Source organism: Sebastes umbrosus, chromosome 13, assembly GCF_015220745.1.
Source record: "Sebastes umbrosus isolate fSebUmb1 chromosome 13, fSebUmb1.pri, whole genome shotgun sequence".
Lineage (NCBI taxonomy): Eukaryota > Metazoa > Chordata > Actinopteri > Perciformes > Sebastidae > Sebastes > Sebastes umbrosus.
The window spans coordinates 13,879,082-13,900,516 of NC_051281.1; the positions used below are offsets into that span (position 1 = coordinate 13,879,082).

Sequence of the window (21,435 nt, forward strand, 5' to 3'; positions counted from 1 at the left end):
ACCTTCCTCTGAAAGCAAAAGTAATAGTTGGCTTTCAGAGGCAAGGCTGAGCTGAAGCTGATGTACGTAGCTGCCAGAGAGCCGCATGATTAGAAGGTCAATAAAGCCTGAAACACGCTCACGCAAGGATTGAAATGGATTTCAGGGTCAATATCACATCATCACAGCTATTATTTCTAAAGCAAGCAACACTCATTTGCATGACTGCAATAAATAATGAGTTCCTGCTGGTTGTCTGTAATGATGCTGCATTGTGTCACTGTTGTGTAAAGAAAGGCAAAGTTTATTCAAATAGGAAATTATTTAGTTTGAAGTTTCTCATTACAAGAGTACATTTGTTTCACTTACATTCATTTACTGGAGTCTTACCCAGCTTTTACTATAACCACTAGATGCATAATCCCACCCTTATCCTAATCCGAACCTTAAACCTGCACCAATCAGTTATTTTTGACCAGTTGGGGCAGAACTCCTCAGCAAGCTAAAAATCCCAGCATGGAGCAACATTAGTGTTTCTGTCCAGCAAACAAATGTAAGTCCAATATTCATGTCTCCTTTTAACTCTATTTTGGTCTCCACCAACTCCTGAAGGAATTATCTGGATCAGGTTCTACCAGCTATTCCTAAATCCATTACTAATTTTGTGTTTATATCCCTCCTAAGTTCTTAGCAACTACTTGCTATAGTTTCAAACTAGTGATTCACTAAATCGGATTGCACTAATAAAACTTAAGGAATATCTTAGCTAGCTAGTTTATGATGCAGAGGTGTGGACTCGAGTCACATGACTTGGACTTGAGTCACAAAATTGATGACTTTAGACTCGACTTGACAAAATCAAAATCAACTTACAACGTGACTTGGAATTTAACACCAATGACTCCTGACTTCACTTGGACTTTTAATTTGAAAATACAAAGCTAAGTTTGAATTAGCTTGATTTATTACCTCAGTAAACATTGTAAACATGAGTTTATGGTCTCAATCGCTAGTTTCAAGTCTTCTTCAATACAGCATGATGTTCATTTAGTAAATTATGGTCCCATTTAGAGTCAAATAGACCATAAAGCAGGGTATGCTTTAGGGCGTGGCTACCTTGTGATTGACAGGTCGCTACCACGGTGTTGGAGTGGTAAGGAAAACTCCATCCAACTCCCAGGCATTGTCTGGGAGTTGTCCACGTTTTTGTCTTACAACTTTAACCCTTTCACAGTGTGTTTTCAGTTCATGAAAGTTAATTATAACATTTTGGTCGTTTAAAAATGTTATTCAGAGTTCGGTTGTATTTAGCTCAACCCTCTCGTGTCACTTTGGTTGCAAAAAACACCATGGCAACGGCCAAAATGCCAAACTCAAGGCTTCAAAACGGCAGTCCAAAAACCAATAAGTGACGTCACAAGCTACAAGTGTTGAAATATGTAGTCATTTAACCCATTGTTAATATAGAAATTGAATTTGTGTGGCTTTAATTGAACTAATCTGAAACAAAAAAAAGTCTTATTCTTCAAATATAATGGTTTACATTGAGTGAACAGGTTTTTGTCCCCTCATACCCACACCCACACACAGTGGATTACAGTAAAGTGTTGGTGACAGGACTGTTCAGATGTTAAATCCCTGTGATGTTTGAGTGTGAAACAATCAGCGGTACAACAGAGCCATGACTCATCCCATAACTGGAATCAAACACGTCAACTAATGGAATCAGTCTTCAAAACCAGTCTGCGTGAATTTATCACAGCTTGACTCGACTTCTACAATTACTGCTGCTGTCGTAGAAGCCCGACGCTGCATGATGTCGGCAACAGCTCGGTTCAGACTGAATAGACATTGCTGCTGATGGAAATGTCAGCATCTCACAGCCTGTATTCACTTTAAAAGAAAAATATCTATAGAGTCTCCTTCAAAAGTGTGGCTCCCACTGGGGTCAAAGATCTAACTAAAGCCTGAATGGATTTAAAGGAACCACAGTATAAAATCCATATTGTGTGCGTGAAATATTATTTTCATGAAAAGAAATAGAGTGGAGGAAAATGTAATATTAAAACAACCACAATGTATTGACATGAACAATAGAGAAGTGTATCTCCCACCACAAAGCAGTAGAAGTAATGTAAGAACATAGCATAGGAGGGATGTATGAGGAGCTGTGGGAGAACAAACAGGGGAGATGATTGTGGCTGCCTCGCTGCTATTTGGAGCTTTTAGTCGCTATCCAGTTCATCGACTGGACCTCGACTCGACAGCCAATCACATGAGAGCAAACCAGGACCCGAAGCCTCTTTTAGCCCACAATCAACACCCTGCAGTGGCGATGCTGTGACAGTTGAACACAGCTCACATAGACATTGGATAAAGTACGATGATGCTGTTTTTGATATAACTAACCAGACTGCAGGAACACGATGAACATGTTATTCAGTTTCTCTTGTTTGAACACTTTCTGCTTTAAGGAAGAAATGTGAGACTGTAAAACCAGGCAAAAGTTCTGAATTAAACCATGTTTTTTCTTATGCCCTGGCAGAGTAAAACTTTCGGCACGTTCAAATATCTGAGTAGTTGCTCATAAACCCTGCAGGGGACTATCAGTTTGCTGACAGCAAGAGTGCCAGGGGTATAGATGACTATTTGCTGTTAATATCTCCTAAATCTCTCTGAGCACTGGTGCGAGACAGCTGTGTGTAATCTTTGAGTTGGCAGTACCGACCGTCCATCAAGAAACTGACTCTCCACAAAAATGCTTCAACTTTAATCTCCAGCTTTACATCCACCTCTCGCAGGCTCTCCGAAATCGATGAGAATCCAGTCTGAATAGATGCGTACCGCAGGACAGACTAACAATGGTTCAGCTGCAGACACAAGATTGTTCTCTGCTGGATATTAAACTGCCACAACGTTTTTCCTGGAAGCTATTCCCAGCCCTCCCTAATGAAAGCAATCACACAGCAGAGGGAAACATGGTGTGACATAAAGAAAGTCATTCTCCCCTTTGCATTGTGTTAAAGTTGTTCGCACTCTTCTATACTAACTGCGACATAACATATGGAATCCGGTTATTGATTTTTTTCTCTTTAGGAATGAGGTTTTATTTTGTAATTTAGAAAGCCAGACATGTTTGTCTGATTTATATTAGGTTTGGATTCAGATTCCCATTTCCATTATAAAAATCTTAATTTTAGATAATCTAATCTAACCTTCTAACTATGCAGAGGTATAATCAGGCACACACATTGCACAGTTATGAGATTATCATAATAAACTAAATGTATCTTCTAGTTTAAATCGAGGTGCAAATGTATTCAGTAGGATTTTATACTATATTTAACATGCCAGCTTTTGATCTGCTCTGACAGGACTTGTTTGAACGTAGATATCATGAGCTATTGCAGCCTTTTTTCTTATTGGAGGTTTGAACAAGGCAAGACAGAAAAAGGGTTGAAAATAATTTAAGAAATGAGATGCTCTCAATCTGAATGAAACGTTACGTTTTGAAGAACACAAACAAAAAGACTTCTTTAGGTTTAGGCAGCAAAACCACCCCGCCGTCTATAGACGAAGCCGGCAACCGCTTTGCGTGTTCCACCATCTAGCTTTGCCGCCATTACTGTGGTGGCAAGATAAAAACATCTGTAAAATATACTACAATCCAATACAGTAGCAATAAATACTGTGTTTGTTATATTGATTGATATAGATATATTTTGATAGTTTTGAAAGAGACTGATCCAGAGAGGTGTTGAAGCCATTGATGTTGGTGGTGTTGTACATATATAAAATTGTACTGTATTGCAAGATGTACTTAATATTTTCCCACCACAAATTAAATTGCACTCGAATGTATCTCTATGAACCGCAGCCTCAAGAAACTGAACACTATAAGCTTCCTTTCCTAAACCTAAGTAAGCTGTTTTGTTGCCTAAACCTGCGCAAGTGTTTTTGTTTAATTCTCAACGTTAAGCACGTGTTTACTGCGATCGAAAAGTGACACTGAGGGATCTAACAAAGCGTCAGCATGTGACGAGAACGTGTTGCAGCCCGCAGCTTCACAAAGGACGTTTTTATTCCATTGCTACTGTACTGGATCATATTGAACAGAGGTTGTTTTAATTGTGCTGTACATGTGATAGCCCATAAAAAACTGTGGAAATTCAAATTGTTAACCATAAATTTGCTTGCGATGGATGAATTTACATTCACTTTTGCGTCCTTCAACTTTAACCGCTGCCTTATTACACACACTTTAAAGTTCACAAAACATTTTAGCAATACTTTTTGGGATGATTGTCTCAATTTCTTCCAGCTTGAGGACATCCAGAGCGTGGCCTGAGACAGAAAGCTGCCGCCATCCATCATCAGACAGATTAAGGCCTTGACAAGCGGAAGAGGGTGCAGAAGGATGGAGAAACTGAGGTGAAGGACACATTTTTTTTTTTTTTTAGAAAAAGCAAGACTCAAACTAGTTGCGGTATAACTCTGCATGTGGAGCACAGGTGGGCAATCAGACAGCAGCATATTGCCCGGTGGCTTCATCTTCCCCGGGTCGACACAAGACAAGTCATTTCTGAGGCTGCTGGTTTCACCCTGGGGAGCCGGTGTCCAGGTGAGCCAGGAGCAGAGAGCACAGCAGATGCCTTGACAGGAAGGTGGAAGGACGTAAAACGCTGTGCATTGATCAAAAAAGTCTGACCTCGGACAGAAAACACAAGTTTTTACACAACAACACCCTCACATAATGGGAAGGAGCGAGTAGATAAAATAGAAATGATTTTCAATTGAATGAATTTAATTAACATTTAGATTTTGACTATTAATGGAGAAAGCAAATTAAATCTTTTCATCTGCTCACTGCTCCAGAGAAAACAAACTCTTGATGCCAATTTGAGTAAATAAATGCACATAATTCATCCAATTTCCTGTTGGATAAATAGCACTAATAACACATTCTCTGTCTTATCATCATGCTTTTTTTTTGTATATTTACCTGAATTAAACAGCTCTTTCAGCTCTTTTAATTTCTTAAATCTAAATCATTTGGCAGAGTGTAGCCAGGGTTACATTCATGGAAGAAAAATAGACTTTAATTAAGAGGAAAACTTTAATTACAGAACGAATTTATACTCCAATTAACAAGATATACACTGCCCCACTGCAGATAGCACACTCACACAGGAAATCCAGAAAAATACACCGATTAACATGATGCATATTGTATGCAAAAACACATACAACATACAGCACGTTTGCACATTAATTTCTCCTTTGCATTATGCAATATGAGAGTTTTTTTGGAGCAGCCACTTCATGACAAAGGCTGCTGAAAGTACATCAGTGCTTGATTGAATATAATCAAAGATGCTTGAATGAGTCTTTTAAAAAGTCACCAGCAGGGTTTAGTTACCTCTGAGGGTTTTTTCTAATATGAAGTCTTCTTATTGATCATCCAGCAGATGAAACCATGAAAAGGTTCCTCATCCTCATCATCATCATCATCATCAGTCAGTAGGCTCCAACAATGACAGCCTCAGCTTCTTTAGACGGTCTCCTGTCTGTCACTAGAAAGTTGATCATCCCCTCTGACTTTATGAGCAGGTTGCAGCCCAGGAAGAAGATGCCAAAGACCACAGTGAGGGAGAGCACGCACATGACAGCGATCTGGACCACCCTCATGACGAACAGGCTCCTCTCATCCGGAGCTGCAGCCACGAAGCCGTTATCAGTCACCACCGAGGAAAAGTTGCAGCAGAAAAACTCCTCGGTCTTGTTGAGCAGTCCGACCTCCGTCTGGTTGAACCCGGTGCTATTCATCTCCACTTTTATTTATTTATATATATATATATAAAAAAAAAAGAAATCAAACTTTCAAGTGCAAGAGATGAGAGTATAAGCAGAGAGAGATCCTTGATGAAGATGATGGAAGATGAAGTCCTGTCAGATCAGACTGCGCGCTTCTTCTTCTTCTTCTGGAGTTCAACAAGCTGCTTTGGCATCGCATTACTGGAGGTTTTCATGTGGTGTCTGGAGCCAGTTTCAGAGAGGAATGAATCCACCAACCCCCGACAGTTATAGGCTACAACAGGCTGCCTCTGAGTTAAACCCCCATAGAGAGGCAGGAGGACACAGCAAGAGCGCCACCATGCGGCCACACTGTGCCAGGAGTGTCCATCAACACTGGCTGTGTGCTGTATGTAGTACATCATGTTCTGTTTGTGCAGCCTGATATGTGATGGTGTGTGTGCATGCATGCATTCATGAATGTAGCCTATTTGTGTGTATGTATACATTGAGTTACTAGTGTTACCATTAACAATATGCAGCCTGCAACTATTTGTATTAATTAATAAGCATGCACATTAAGGAAAGGGTGTTGCTATATATAGGCTTTGCTCTGTAGCAGACTCTGGCTGTCTGAGGGGCAGGGGCGAAAAAAATAAAAACAAAGGGCACCAGCTGCGTGCGGTGGGGGCACCAGGGCGCAGAAAGTTTTCAATCATGTATAGGGCAGACTATATATGGCACTGCATTACGTTTTCTCCATTTAAAGGCATGAAATAGAGGGCATTGCATCACATTTTCTCCATTTAAGGGCACCCTAGGGGGCACTACATCTCGTTTTCTCCACTGGAAAGGCACCCAGGGCACTTTATCATGTTTTATCTACCGTAGGGGCATCCAAGGGGGCCCTTTATCACATTTCCTCCACTAGAAGGACACCCTAGAGGGCACTTCATCTCATCTTCTCCATTGGCACGGCACCCAGAAGGCACTTCATCTCATTATCTCCTCTGAAAGGACACGGACACTTTATCTTATTTTTCCACTGGAAAGGCATCATAGATGGCACTTAATCTTATTTTCTCGGCTGGAAGGGCACTTAATCTTCTTTTCTGTACTGTAAGGGCACCATAGAGGCCACTTTGTCTTGTTTTCTCCACTGGAAGGGCACCCTAGAGGCCACTGCATCACATTTTCTTCCGCTGGAAGGGCCCACAGGGCACGTTATCATGTTTTATCTACTGTAGGGGTATCCAACAGGGCAAATTATCTTGTTTTCTCCACTGGATGGGCAACCTAGAGGGCACTTTATCTTGTTTTCCCGACTGGAAGGACACTTTATCTCATTTTCTCCACTGGAAGGGCACTCTAGACTCTAGAGCACACTTTATCATGTTTTATTTACCATAGAGGCATACAAGAGGGCACTTTTCCTGCATTTCTTTCGAACATGGGGGGAACCAGTGGCTTTGTTCTCCATTGTGACAGTGAGTCAGCATGTACAATACCAGGACCCTGAAACTGAAGCGACTGAATAGATTTCAGCCATCATACATTACATTATTTACATTTGTGCTTTTCCTACTGTGACATGTCAAAATGTCTAAGAAAGGAAGCAACAACTACTTCCATAATGAACAATAAGCAGAGGTTGAAGACGTTCTTTAGATGTTGATGGTAAACATATTATAATAAGACATTATTTCAAAACAAAATTATGTCATACACATAAAAACAAGTGGAAGTGTTGGTCACTCAAATGTTTTTCAAAAATTTCCCAACACATTTTCCAGGCAGCTGAACAAAAGCCGTGAAGTCTTTACTCCGTCTCTGGAACAAAGAGGAACCAGGACAGGCACTGACATCTAGTGGATGCTTTGAGTCTGCTGTGGACACGAGGTTTGTTTATCTTTATACTGTATATGCAATTATGAGTGTTATTCAGATTTATCTCACAGTGTGTCTACTACATCTGTGTATTAGTCAGCTGTTGCATCATAGTTGATTTCAATGAAATAACGATAAGAGCTTCCAATGAAAAGGCCGTTTGCAGTCTGTGACAGTACTCCATTGACAGAATATCAGAGTTATCATGAACTGCTGAACGTTAATTAAATGCTGCAGGCTTAGATTTGATCTACTACGTTGCCCAGAGGCCAATACCGAACACTGAAGGTCTCTCATCAATAGCAGCAGATGGCAGCATTGTTCAACATGACTCTCTGAAGACCTTAAAATAGCTGTGATGTAGACAACAGTGTCAATCTGACAATTTAAATTAATTGGCCCATGACAAACACACACACACACACACCAAGGTGAATGTAATTTATGGTGTTGATTTAAGTGCTTTTTTTTTACTACTGCCTGACTGTAAATTACTTTACAGGATGCTATACTTCAACCTACTGCCTTCCTGTTGTTCTTATGTGTAAACAAACATCAATAGTGTGAAGACTCCCTGGAGGGTTTCTTATATACATCAAGATGGTAAGACTAGAAACTCATACAATACAATACAATACAATACAATAAATCTTTGTCTACCAAGGTTGGAAATGTGTTTTTGGCTCACCAAACAAAGGAAACAACAACATAAAAAGCGGACAAGCAGTTTGTAAAAACAAATACATTGACGGCTTATATTACACAACTAGGATGTAATGCAGAGTATATTAACAAATCTTTCATTATTCTAGCCTACTGAGTTAATAAAAAACACTCTACTGTGGTTTTCATTACAGAAAGAGAGATCCCCATAGTCATTTAGGCTTTTCTTGAGATGACAGAGGGGTCAGAATATGTTTTTATAACTGTATTGTAGGTGACCTAAGCTAAATGACAAGCAAATTATACCTGGAAAAAGATGCACGACAATCCACGACAGAAAGTTTGTGACCTAGCAGCCATGTTGAGATCAGTTGAGGAAATACCAAGCACCGCCCACCAGCCGGAGCAAACTTTCTAATTTTACAGCTAAACAGTACACTACAAGATGTTTCTGAAAACATTTGAGGCGAGAAATAGGCATTACAGTAACAGAATATTGATTCATATTTGATCAGCGCTGCCTAGTTTGACCGTTTGATCGGAGTCTCGAGTGATTGACAGCTGCTCAGAGATGGCTGGCTCCAGCTCGGCTCTGATTGGTTGTTTTCCTCCGGTCTGTGAAATCTTGCAGATGCCATTATAGGATCACCGGAGGACACCGGAGGACACCAGAGGACACCGGACGACACCGGAGGACACAGAAGCACATGATTTTTTTAGATTACCTGTCTCATGCACTACTGTCAGGATATAGTGACCGTTTTATAAAAATAACTTTTTAAATTCATATTTGCTCCAATTCTACCCACTCACTGCTGCTTTAAGATGCTTTTAATTTACTGGATTCATCTCATCCACGACAATCAAAAATACAGAAACTTAAACTCAAAGGTACAAGGTTTCTTATTGTATTGTTGGTCACTGTTGCTTTATAGATATATATTCACTACTTGTGTACACAGAATTCCTGTCTATTCTTTACCTTTATTTGTCCAACGTTGTTGTCTTTGTCCCTAGCTGTTATTTCTATTTATGTGTAAGTACATTGAGAGAGATGCATAAAACCAGAGTCAAATTCCTTGTATGTACTTGGCAAATAAATCTGATTCTGATTAAAGCAAAAAACAAAACAAAACAAAACAAAAACACAAGAAAAAACATATTATATACAAAAAATAGATAAATAAGTAAAAAGAATATACACAAGTAAAAAATAAAATAAAATTAAAAACAATAAAATAAAATCTATTTATATACACATATAAGTTTTTAATTTTAATTTTTTTACTTGTGTATATTCTTTTTACTTATTTATCTATTTTTTGTATATAATGTGTTTTTCCTGTATCTATACTGGCTTATTTTATATTAATATTAGGTTTGTTAAGTTTCTTTGTACCGAGAATGTTATTATATTGGGGACGTTTGTGAACGTTTGTTCTGTAATTTAAAAATTAACAACAAAACAATAAATATAATATTGAAAAAAAAGAAAAGAAAATACCGCTAATCTGTGAGGGAAATGTCTTTATTCTTTGATTATTGGGTTGCTGGATAAAAAATGTAATACATAATTCCTGATAGTGAAAAAAAGAAAGTCATTTATTATTACTCTTGTATTTTTGTATTATTATTGTGTTTTTTTTGTGTTTTTTTAAAAAAAATTTATTATTAAGTGTGTTATATGTTGCTTTGTTGTTTTGTTTTTTAACTCTACTCTTTCTTTTTGTCATTATTATTATTGTTATTTCTTTTCTTGGTTTTGTTTTGGTTTTGAATGTTGAGGTTGTTTTCTCTATAGTGTACTTGATGGATATGTCTGTAAGCTCATCTACTTAAAAGTTGGTTTATAGACTGTTGTAATTACAAACAGTGGATTGCATATATGAAAACAGCCTTGAAAAAAATACATATATATACTGTATACATATATACAAATATACACATATATGCACTTGCAATTTAACATGTTTTACTCTAAAAACGCAGTACTAATCACAGTAATGTGGTCGGTGCATGCGCCTACATTTACCAGAGCTGTGTTTTTGTGATTACTTCCAGTTGGATATCCAAGTAAGTGGCTTGAATTTTTTTTTTATTGTTTAGAAAAAGAAGGGAAACTTTAAGTATAATTAGCCTATAGATGTTTTAGTTGTTTGTTTGTTTGTTTCTGCGTGGAGTTTATGAATGAAAAACTAGGATTTCCTTTGAACTTACCAGGAAATTAACTATGCATGTCTCAAAACTGTCTCTCTTTCAATTGAATTGTACACATTTTATTTCAGTTTCTACAGCTTTTTGTGTTTTTTTATTTTTGTTTTGTTTTTTGCTTTAATAAGAATCAAATTTATTTGCCATGTACATACAAGGAATTTGACTCTGGTTTTATGCACCTACAGAAATAGAAATAACAGCAGTTTGTGAATTTTTGTTTTGTTGTTTCAAAATGAACAAAAAAAAACAATAAATATAGTATTGAAAAAAAAGAAAAGAAAATACCACTAATCTGTGAGGGGAAATGATTTTGATTTTTGGGTTGCTGGATAAAAAAAATAATAAATAATTCCTGACAATGAAAAACAATTAAAAAAAAAAATATATACATATATATACTGTATAAATATATACATGCATACACATATATGCACACGCAATTTAGCATGCATTACTCTAAAAATCGCAGTACTAATCCCAGTATTGTGCCTGCAGTGCGCCTACATTTACCAGACGCCCCATGATGGTCCACCTCCAGAGGATGTTCCTGAGTGACGCCTCTCTCAGCCAATCAGAGAGCAGGAAACGAGTCTGTGTGAAGGTCGGTTCTGAGCTGAGGTTAGATTGTGCAGAACAGTATCTCGCCTGTCCTCCTCTCTCACCGTTATAATATCCAGTCTGGGGAGAACAGGTGCGCACCGAGACATTACGCAGCGTTAAAACCAATCTTGGGCACATTTAATGGAGACTGGTCGTGTGTTTTCTGCAGCTCAACTGGGGGATAAAAACCATATCAAGCAGTTCGAACAGGTACCACCACCACCACGCGAGGCTTTACTGGACGGACAGCATCACACTGCGTTGTGTGGACTACTCTCTGCATTGAGATGGACTGTGTAACTTAACGTTGTGCGTTTTGCAGGAGCTTATTGTTTAATTTAGCCACTATAATTGTAAATATCTGGTCATGTTGTCTGCGTTCAACACGTTGCATGAGAGCGAGGCTGCAGCAGGTCACTGGTTCACTCCATCCATGGTTTAGGTAAGCACTAGTATCCTCTATATCTGTCGTATGCACACCTTCCATAATGCAAAATAATGTACACAACATTATCAGTGATGCTTATAATGTGATATTCCTTTAAATCAAGGTGACCATGTCCAGTATCTGCATCAGTGACAATGAGGCTCTTATCTGCTGTTATTACAGTGTTTTTTTTTTTTCTATCTCACTCCTGTCACAATGACTAGAATAATCTAATGTACATTCACATGAATAGAATATGGTCAGAGTCTGTCTGTGTGTGTGTGTGTGTGTGTGTTAGTGTACATATAGTCTACTGTACAACCACAACAGTGGTGAATGTAATCTTTTTCTGTTGTTTGGGCTATAAAGAAGCTGCAGTCATTGGCCTAATGGGCTTACTGGGATCAGCTCTATGTATAATCTCCTCCTGTTCCCAATAGGGCATCCTGGGGTATAGATTGGCATTTTTCAATACTGGTGCCAATGCTAATACGATACCTGAGTTTTAGTACCAAGCAAGCAAGGGGGCAAAACCATACTTTTTTCTCCCCAGTATTTTTTTTTACAGCCCCCCCACCCCTCTTCTTCTTCTTCTTCTTCTTCTTCTTTGTAATATGTAGGTATGGCTGGGCGATATGGCCAAAATCTTCTATCACGATATGTATCTCGATAACGATATATATCACGATATAGCATGCTTTTTGGTAGTTCAATAAATAAATAGTCTATATTAGAGGTCGACCGATGGTGGATATTTAAAGGCCGATATAATAACGATAGTTTGGAGCAGGAAAAAGCAGATTATTCGGCTGATATCTTCTTTACTTCTGCAGCGGCCTAGTCAGATACATTTGTATATACCGTTTTTAATCATTTGTCCCTTCGAATTTAATAATTCCTAATATTCTGAAGTGTGATTTGAACATTTTCTATTTATTTGCACTGGGCTATGCGCTGTTCTGTGGCTTACAGTATGACTGGCCAGGATTACTTCTGTTGTGCGTCTCGCATTGTTAAATGACACTCTTATAAACCATTGATGTTTGTGCATATTCCCGGGGTAAGGAGGATCCCTTAAGTGTGTGATTTAATTTCATGAATGGGTGGTTACGTGGCTAGATTATTGGGAAGAGAGACTGCCAAATTGGTACAGTAAGCACGTTAAAGTAACAGTGAATGATTTCTTTCCTCCCTGTCTGCCTGTCTTGTATCTGGGACAGAAAGCTGATAGTGTTGCATTATATATTCCAGAGATAACTTTTTTTTACTTCCCCCTCTACCTTGACTTTGAGTATGGAGCCTCCATGCAAAACATTGATGTAGGTCCCTGCGTGACTGGTGCACTGTGCAGCCATCGGCCACTATCAGAGCCCAGTTCCACCGATAACGATAAGTCTGTACATTTTTAATTTTACCGATTGCTGACGGTGCTGATCAATATAATTAATACTTTAACCCTTTCACAGTGCCTACAAATGTCTTATTCCTCATGTCACTTCTGGTTGCAAAAAAACAAGACGGCGATGGCCAAAATACTGAACTCGAGGCTTCAAAACGGCAGTCCACAAAACCAATGGGTGACGTCACGTTGACTACGTCCACTTCTTATATACAATCTGTGGTCAGAGCAAATGAATGCTCTCTGAAGTGCCCATGGGCAAGGCACTTAGATCGCAGTCAATCCCTTAATCGTCCACAGCAGAAAACTGTCTCGCCATGGCAGGATTTGATAATTTTTCTTTCAGCTTTGTCTTCACATGTTTGCTTCTCATATTACTGCCATGGTTCCAGTGTCAAGTCCGGTTATATTGCTGTGGACAGCAATTAGCCAACAGTCTGGCAATTGAATGGATGAGGAATACATAGCCTAATTTAGCTCATAGCACTGCACCAGACGTTTCACAACAAAGGGAGTTGCTAACAGCACAATTAACTGTCACTTCATGAAGCAATTAAAAAATGTCTGGTGGTTTGCGCTTGTCTTGAAAATACTGGGAAAAAGTGGCTTGTAAACACTGAAGGGACCTGTTTTCAGTGCCGTGTACAGCTTAGAATAAATATTCCTCTGTGCAGATGGTTAGTCTAATTGACTCAGACTTCTTCGGACGAGACTCCAGCAAACTGCTGGCAGCGTGGTTGGTGGTACCAAACCCAAACATGTCTCTGCCACTGACGCACCAAAGCAGATGGTCAGAGATGCAAACAGACAGCATCATCATTGATCTGTCTACGATGTGAGCGGAGGTGATGTAGTGCACGCAGACTTGGATTTCAACGGTTTCACTGACACCTTTTTTTCTTGATTAGACTCATCATCTGGAAGTCTAGATCTACTCGGGTTAGAAGTCAGTGGATGTTGCGTGAATTCTGTCTATCCGAGTCTGAAGCTCTTGATGGAGGCTGCCTTGTTTTTGACTGAGATAAGAGTTAGCCCAGGGCAGCGGTGTCGGACCCTGTGATGGACATTTAGACAGGGAGCGGAGAGGACAATGTGTGTGGAGTGCAAAAATCATTACCATGCTGCAAGTGAAAGATAAGGGAATCTGTCGGATCCCCCGCAGGAGATGCTGCAGGCATTTTCCACTACTAGTTGTACAAGTCAAGGGTGGGGTAGGTTGTTCTACATACACGCATTTGCAATTAAATGCACACTCATATATGCACAAACCTATTTTTAATGTAGTTTATGTTCCATTTTGAGCATGGCTTTTCATGAACCACAACATCCTCTCTCTTTCAGATAACCTAAAATGTACTACGCTGCGTGATGTCGTATATTTCTGAATGCCTAAAAGGCTACTGGGTGTTTGTGTGTTTGATTCTCTATGGCTGAGCAGTTTCCCCATCATCTCACTTCCACTCTGATTATACTTTCATAAGCCTTTCAGTCAACAAAAACCTATAATTTCAGTCAAGTAGAAATCCTGTTGGACAGAAAATGATGTTGTTTTTCATCAGGAGTACTGTGAGGCATACATTCCATCATGCCAATGAGATATCTAACCTCCACAAAGTGCCTCTGGTGTGAAAGCTTCCCAGATGGTCCGAGCAGCACTCCTGATGAAGTGGGAGCAGAAGACTGTAAAGGGGAAATGAGCATTTGATCATCCTTTCAAATGGAGAAATGTGGAGGGTTTGGGGTCAGTCCAATATGGGAAGTTGTGTGTGACCTCCAGTGGACCATCCCCCTTGTTAAGGTCTGTGTGCGACCGAAGGCAATGACTCCCCCCTTTGTAAAAATAGAGCAAAGATAAGAAAAATCTATTAAATTAAAAAGGAGAAATGAAACTCGGAGTTGACCTCACTCTCTCCATCTTCTGGTGTACCAATGTTTACAAACTCAAGGTTACATTTTTATTATTATAAATACTGTATGTGTAGGTATGTATTTGAGAGCTTTACAGATAAATCATCTGTGCCAATATATCATCCAATCCAGTATTAGATTAGATTAAATTGATTTATTTCAAACATGTAACAAATAATAAGAAAACAAAACAAGAATAACCGATAAAATGAACAGTAAATGTATACAGCAAATTCTAAATAAACAAAATAAATAAATATTATTTGTCTGAAAAGGTGTAGGCAGAATTAAACACTTATATAGTCCTAACCAGTGTGCTACCTCCTGGTTTGAGAAGTGAAGTCAATACACAAGTGCCTTCAACTTGCATTCTTTCTAACAGCCAGCAGGGGGCGACTCCTCTGGTTGCTAAAAGAAGTCTGATTGTATAGAAGTCTATGAGAAAATGACCCTACTTCTCACTTGATTTATTACCTCAGTAAACATTGTAAACATGAGTTTATGGTCTCAATCTCTAGTTTCAAGTCTTCTTCAACACAGCATGATGTTCATTTAGTAAATTATGGTCCCATTTAGAGTCAAATAGACCATAAAGCAGGGTATGCTTTAGGGCGTGGCTATCTTGTGATTGACAGGTCGCTACCACGGCGTTGTCCTCTCTGGGACTTGTCCGTGTTTTCGTCTTACAACTTTAAATCTTTCACAGCGTGTTTTCAGTTCATCAAAGTTAATTATAAAAATTTTTGGTCGCCTAAAAATGTCTTGTTCAGCATTCAATTGTACTTAGCTCCACCCTCTCGTGTCACTTCTGGTTGCAAAAGACCAAGATGGTGACGTAGAATGCCGTGATTGTCCAATCAGAATCAAGTATTCAACAAAACCGTGTAATAAGTAAGAAGAAACTGCAGTACACAAATGACAAAAAAACAGTGACCCCATTGCATACAATGTAACCTGTCACACTTTGTACATATCTTGGTCACATGATATGTACACACACCGATCAAACTTCTTCAACCTCTGATATGATACAGATTTTTTTCTCCATTTGAGAGACCAGTACTCTGTCTTTCCCAAAATAATAAAAGCTGTTTACCGCCCTACAGCATTTTTATGTGAGGTACAGTAACATGATGCCAGGGATTGCTGTGGCACTACAAACTGAGTTGGCCACCAGCCATGACTTAATGTTAGTGGAAATGCTGAAATTTATGATGACACTGTCAAAGCAACTGTTTTCAAAGCGAAGCTGTGACATCTGGCCGATACCGAATCTGCTAAATATAGTTTAACCCTTAACCACTAAGCCACTGGTGCACGTCAGATTTTTACAAACTCTCGAACATAGATATCTGGTCTGGTATCAGCTTCAAAAATCCAGTATAAATTAGGCTGTACTGTAATGTATACGTTTTTCTTTTCACTTTTCCTCTTACTGTCTCCTATTTTTCTACTCCCTCCTCATTTGTCAACACGTTATACTATCCCAACTCGACACATAATGCTGCTTTGTCACAGCCCTTGGCATCTCTTTAGGTTTAGGCAACAAAACCACTATAGTTAGGTTTAGGAAAAAACTACATGGTTGGGCTTAAAACTACTTTGTTTGTAAGGTGAAAATGAAACCTAAAGTTGTGAACATGGGACACGATCGATCAGCTGATTGTAACGTGAAGGTGAAACTTAACACACAGCACAAGAGCAGCGGTCTCCTGGATGAAAGCCTTATGTTTGTTGGACCCATCCACCACCCCTCCGTGGTGTGTCTTTTCACTCTTTAATCACTCAATGCACTTTCTCTGAAGCAGAAAGGTTTACATAGTAGTTAATGGAAAGCCCGGTGCATCTTATACTGTTGTTAAAGTGTGTCATGTGTGGTGGTATGACACACCGACGGCCAAGACAAAGCGTCGGTATTTGACGCCCTGGAAATGAGAACGGGCTGAATATGTATACAAATACAATACGTAGTTCTCCCATTAACATACTCAACTGCACATCTGTACCAAACAAACTCATAACCTCTGTTTTGTTCTGTAAAACACCCTATCACAGTATCTGTTCTGGCATGTTGTCTATTCATTTGGTTGCACCTGTGTCTAATTTAGTTTTTGTAATGTGATATTCCACTAATGAAAAAATATAAAAAGATTTTGCTGACATCATGTTTCTTCCTACGTTGATTGTTTTTAGATCATCATAGTTTAATGATTGACAGTTCCATCCTGAATCACAGCCTGCAAGACTAAAATAATGATGATTCCTGTCGTCATTATATCTATGATTCCACCTTCTCATGTAGTGTTTCCTGTCTCCCATAGGATGACGCCTCTTGGTCACACCTGCTCGGTCTCCTCCCTGTTTCCTCCTCGCCAGCAGACCGAGCGCTCCTGAGCACTCGCCGCGACCCTCCCTTGTTTGGCTTTCCTGGCTGACGTCCCGGGGAGGTGATGCGACGGTTTGCCTACTGTAAGGTGGTGCTGACCACCTCTCTAGTGTGGGTGCTGGTGGACGTGTTCCTGCTGCTCTACTTCAGCGAGTGTAACAAATGTGACGATAGGAAAGACCGCTCGCTGCTGCCTGCCCTGCGAGGTGAGTATCCTGTTTGTCTTTAAAAAAAAGAGTGTTAAGGTGACAAAGGGGTTTATAATCAGTGAATTAGAAGACGTCTCAGAGAAAGTTTAAATGTTGATTTTGGGATTTCAAGGGATTTAGCAGGTGATTTAGGGGAGATAATCAAGTCCAGCACCATTTGTGATGTGTTAAAAGGATGAAATAATATATTTTTGAATATGTAATAACTCTTTTAGAGTAATTTTCAAATGAAATCAAATGATAGATCATATAAATTTTGAGTGTTCGTTCTTTAGGGAGTCAATGTTCATGTTCTTATGTGTAGTTTTGCATGTTTTTGGCAAAGATATGACAAACCGCTTTAGGTTTCTGTACATACTGTACAGTAAGCTACATCTAGCACATCATCTACTGCATGTATGTATATAGTTTTGTATTAATCACAGTTACTTTTTATTTTTACCAAGGTAATAATAACATTGTGTGGTAATACAGCTGTAAGTGCAGATAAATTTGAAAAATTAATTTGATACAGACATGATGTTCACTGTAATGGATAACCCACTCTTGTAAAACAAGTTTATAGTTTCTATAAATAGATTGTAATATTGTACTGAAGTGCACTGAAACTAGGGGCACCCAGGGACCCAAATTGTGGCAGACGTGTCGTAGCTTTTAGTAAATAATTACAACTTAATCCAAATGAATGCCAATAGCTGTTAACTGCCAAGCAATCAGCGTGAGGTGTGTTTTGCATTAGGTGAAGTGAAATCTCTCTCCTGGTGTTCAGACATCTCAGCTACATTAATGTTAATTAATGTTAATGTATTTTAAAGATTGCATGGCATCTTAAGAGAAGTGCTTTTAGACCTTGCACATTGACTTAGTGATGAATGTTATAACTCCAGTTTATAAGGGGATAATTAACAGATAACTCCCTTTTTTTTGTTTTGCCAATCTTACTTTTGTTTGGCGTCGAGTCAAACTTGACTTGAAATGTTCCATCATTTCACCAGGATGTTTAAGTTCATCTTCATCATCTCTAACTAATCCTATGAACACGATGAAGTTCACTGAGGGGCAAAACGGAAACAGTCATGTTTAATCATTGACAATAACTTCACAAACTTTGTGGGTGTGTTTTGTGGTTAATCATGTAAACGTTGATGAGTTTTGTGAATCTCTACCAGCCTGATTTGATCATCGTCTAATGGGACTGATAAAGATCCAGTTATTTAGCTGTAGTATGCACTATAAGCTTGAAACTATCTCCATGTGTGCGTGTGTTTGTGTATGTTTCAGAGATCAACCTGAACCACAGTACCTATTTAGCAGAGTTCATTTCCTTCCATGCCCTGCAGTAAGCAGGTTTCTAAGAGGCTCGCTAAGCTGCTTTTGAGGTTAGAATGAGGCACCAGCTACTGACACTGATTACCAAAGAGTACCAAACTCTAATGTTACGTTGAAGTTACTTTGCTTCTGAAATAGCTTAAATGGGATGATTTGCTAAATATATGAACAGAGCGTTGACATTTTTTCCAGGTTTTCCGTAACACTGCAGGTGTTTTAATTTAGTCCTATTCATTAAGACCAAAATTAAACAGCCTGTAATCTGGCACTGATTCACTTTTTGATTGGAATCAATTTACTCCAAATTGTTAGGTCACACTTTTTAAAATTTAGTTATTGCTTGTGGAGACCGCTGTTCATGTCCCGCGTGAAACCAAAAGTCAACGTTCACTTATTTTAATGTACGTCCGTAGCTTAGAATAACATAACAAACGTAGTCATTTTAAGCCAAACCATGACGTTAGCTCACCTGGTAGAGTGGACATCCCATGTATCAAGGCTGAGTCCTTACTGCAGCGGCCCGGGTTCATATCTGACCCGTGACCCTTTGCTGCATTTCGTCCCCTCTCTCGCCCCTTTCCAGTCCATCTATCCTGTATATATAATAAAGGCAAAAAGGACAACAAAAAAAAACATGTGTCTGTAATCCTGGGGAAAAAACGTTTCCCTCGAAACGTAATTGAGAATGCAGTTTAGTTGTATGGGAATGTAATATTATAGGAGACAGGGTTGGTTTCTGGCCACCTGACAAGTGTTCATGCATCATTTACTTTTTTTTTTTGGTCTCCACCAACTGCTGAGAAAATATGAGTCTGTACTAGCTGCTAAACTTTGTTCACCAGTAACTTAACTTTGTCTGTCTGCCATTTGTGTAGCTTTTTTGCTAGAACTATCTGCCTGCGTGCTCTGACTGAACCATACAGTAAATATGAGGACAGACAAACCAAAACAATGAGCTAAAAGATGCTAAAAGGTTTCTTGCCGTAATATGAGTTTCACTAGCCTATAGTAGGACGTGAGGGTTTGCAGTCAGTTTCTACTCCATTGCATCCATTTTGGACATGATCCCACTCTGGTCATTACCAGGTTGATAATGACCTTTTAAAGAATGTCTGCCTTAAATTCCTGATTAGCATGGGCACCCCTGAGCTCACGTCAGTGTTTTCCAGTTTGACGATAATGAACTTTATGGCCAGTCGCCCCTGACCGTTATGTTTATGGAAGGTTTTACGTTTGCTTCACATACTATGGTAATGTTGTTTTGGAGTGGTGCTGTTTGTTCATATGGAAAGGAAAGGGTAATTGTCTGCAGCAGGTTCGTGTGCACACTGTTTGTTTCGCACCACAGTGTAACTAGTTTAGTATTGCTCTTCCATAAAGTTGGTGTCCTCAGGAGAGACGGATTAAAGAAAAGAAAACTCCACAGCAAAAGTTTGTATAAAAAGCTTTCTGTTTCTTTTCTCAACCCCAGTCTGAGATAACCCTTGACATCATGATTGCTATTTTCTCACTCTTTAGAAAACTCTCAACAGAGCAACAAAAGCTTTAATACATCAGTGGACTGTCCCTTTTAATATAGACACAGCTTTAGAGAAATTCAACCACTAAACTTTCTAGACGGTCCTTCTTGGTGTTGCTGGGTTTTGATTTCCATTATTGAATAATTTAGTAGGAATTTATAACAAAAAATCTGTCTTTTTGCTCTTTTCTTTTTGCTCACTTCAAACGTGCATGTTTTAATGTGGCTGAACCAACCATCTGTTACACTGGACTGAGATTTGTGGAGACAGCTACAGCTTCTGTGAGCGTTAATGAGACTTCCACTGCTAATCATCTACTGTAACTTCTCACGGTTTTGCCATTTATGAAGGGAAAAGAGCAGGTGAATAATTGAGGATTATGAAACTCACTTCCTTAAGGCTACAACAATCCGTTCTTCTGGATTTGAAAATAATAAAATGTCACTATCAGCTGATCAATTGATTGAAAGTTGATTGGTTTATGGAGATTAAATATAATTTTAAAGTGGCAATCTGGAAGATTTTCATTTAAATGAATGTCCGTTAAGTCACTATCTGTCGCCAAATGAGGTAACATAATGGTGATTGAGCCCGTGGCCCACTGATGAAAGTATTGCAATATTTATATATTTGCAGTGTTATGAAATGGTGACATTCCTGGAAACAATGGTGTTGCATACACACAGAAATGGAGCTATGCACACAATTCTGAAAGCCTGCAGCTCATGTACATAGAAATAGAATTTTTTTTATTATATTTCTATGCACATGTATCAACAGAAAGACTCCAGACTGCTAAACTCTGAGCACAATTTCATTGTTTTCACTGAAATAGAAATCAACCACACTGAAATCTTACAGATTGCCTCTTTAACATTTTCATTTCATTTTCAACATACAGTATTATTTAAATTTCAGGGTTTTAGTTTGCCTTTAGCTGCAGTATTACTCCTTACGAGGTATTAAAGCAGCAGTGGGTAGAAATGGAGCAAATATGATTAAAAAAAGTTATTTTTATAAAACGGTCACTATATCCTGACAGTAGCGCAAAAAAAATCATGTGCCTCTGTGTCCTCCGGTGCTCCTAATGGTATCTGCAAGATTTCACAGACCGGATCTGG

General features: G+C 38.9%; 2 protein-coding genes across 4 annotated transcripts in view; one reads left to right on the top strand and one right to left on the bottom strand.

Annotated features, from left to right (window-relative positions):
• Window positions 1–4,918: 4,918 nt before the first annotated feature.
• On the bottom strand, window positions 4,919–6,770 carry rprma (reprimo, TP53 dependent G2 arrest mediator candidate a). The gene has a single exon (XM_037789064.1). It carries the CDS (start codon window positions 5,803–5,805, stop codon window positions 5,497–5,499), a length of 309 nt encoding a protein of 102 aa, XP_037644992.1. The 5' UTR covers window positions 5,806–6,770; the 3' UTR covers window positions 4,919–5,496.
• Window positions 6,771–11,126: 4,356 nt separating this feature from the next.
• The window catches only part of galnt13 (UDP-N-acetyl-alpha-D-galactosamine:polypeptide N-acetylgalactosaminyltransferase 13), a 48,192-nt gene continuing 37,883 nt past the window's right edge, over window positions 11,127–21,435 (top strand). For 2 of the 3 annotated variants that reach the window (XM_037790476.1, XM_037790475.1), the window contains exons 1-2: window positions 11,127–11,578; window positions 17,192–17,462. In XM_037790476.1, coding sequence (XP_037646404.1) covers window positions 17,321–17,462 — 142 coding nt within the window. In that variant the 5' untranslated portion in view covers window positions 11,127–11,578; window positions 17,192–17,320. The remainder of the gene's footprint in view (window positions 11,579–17,191; window positions 17,463–21,435) is intronic. The other variant, XM_037790477.1, reaches the window with a different exon arrangement.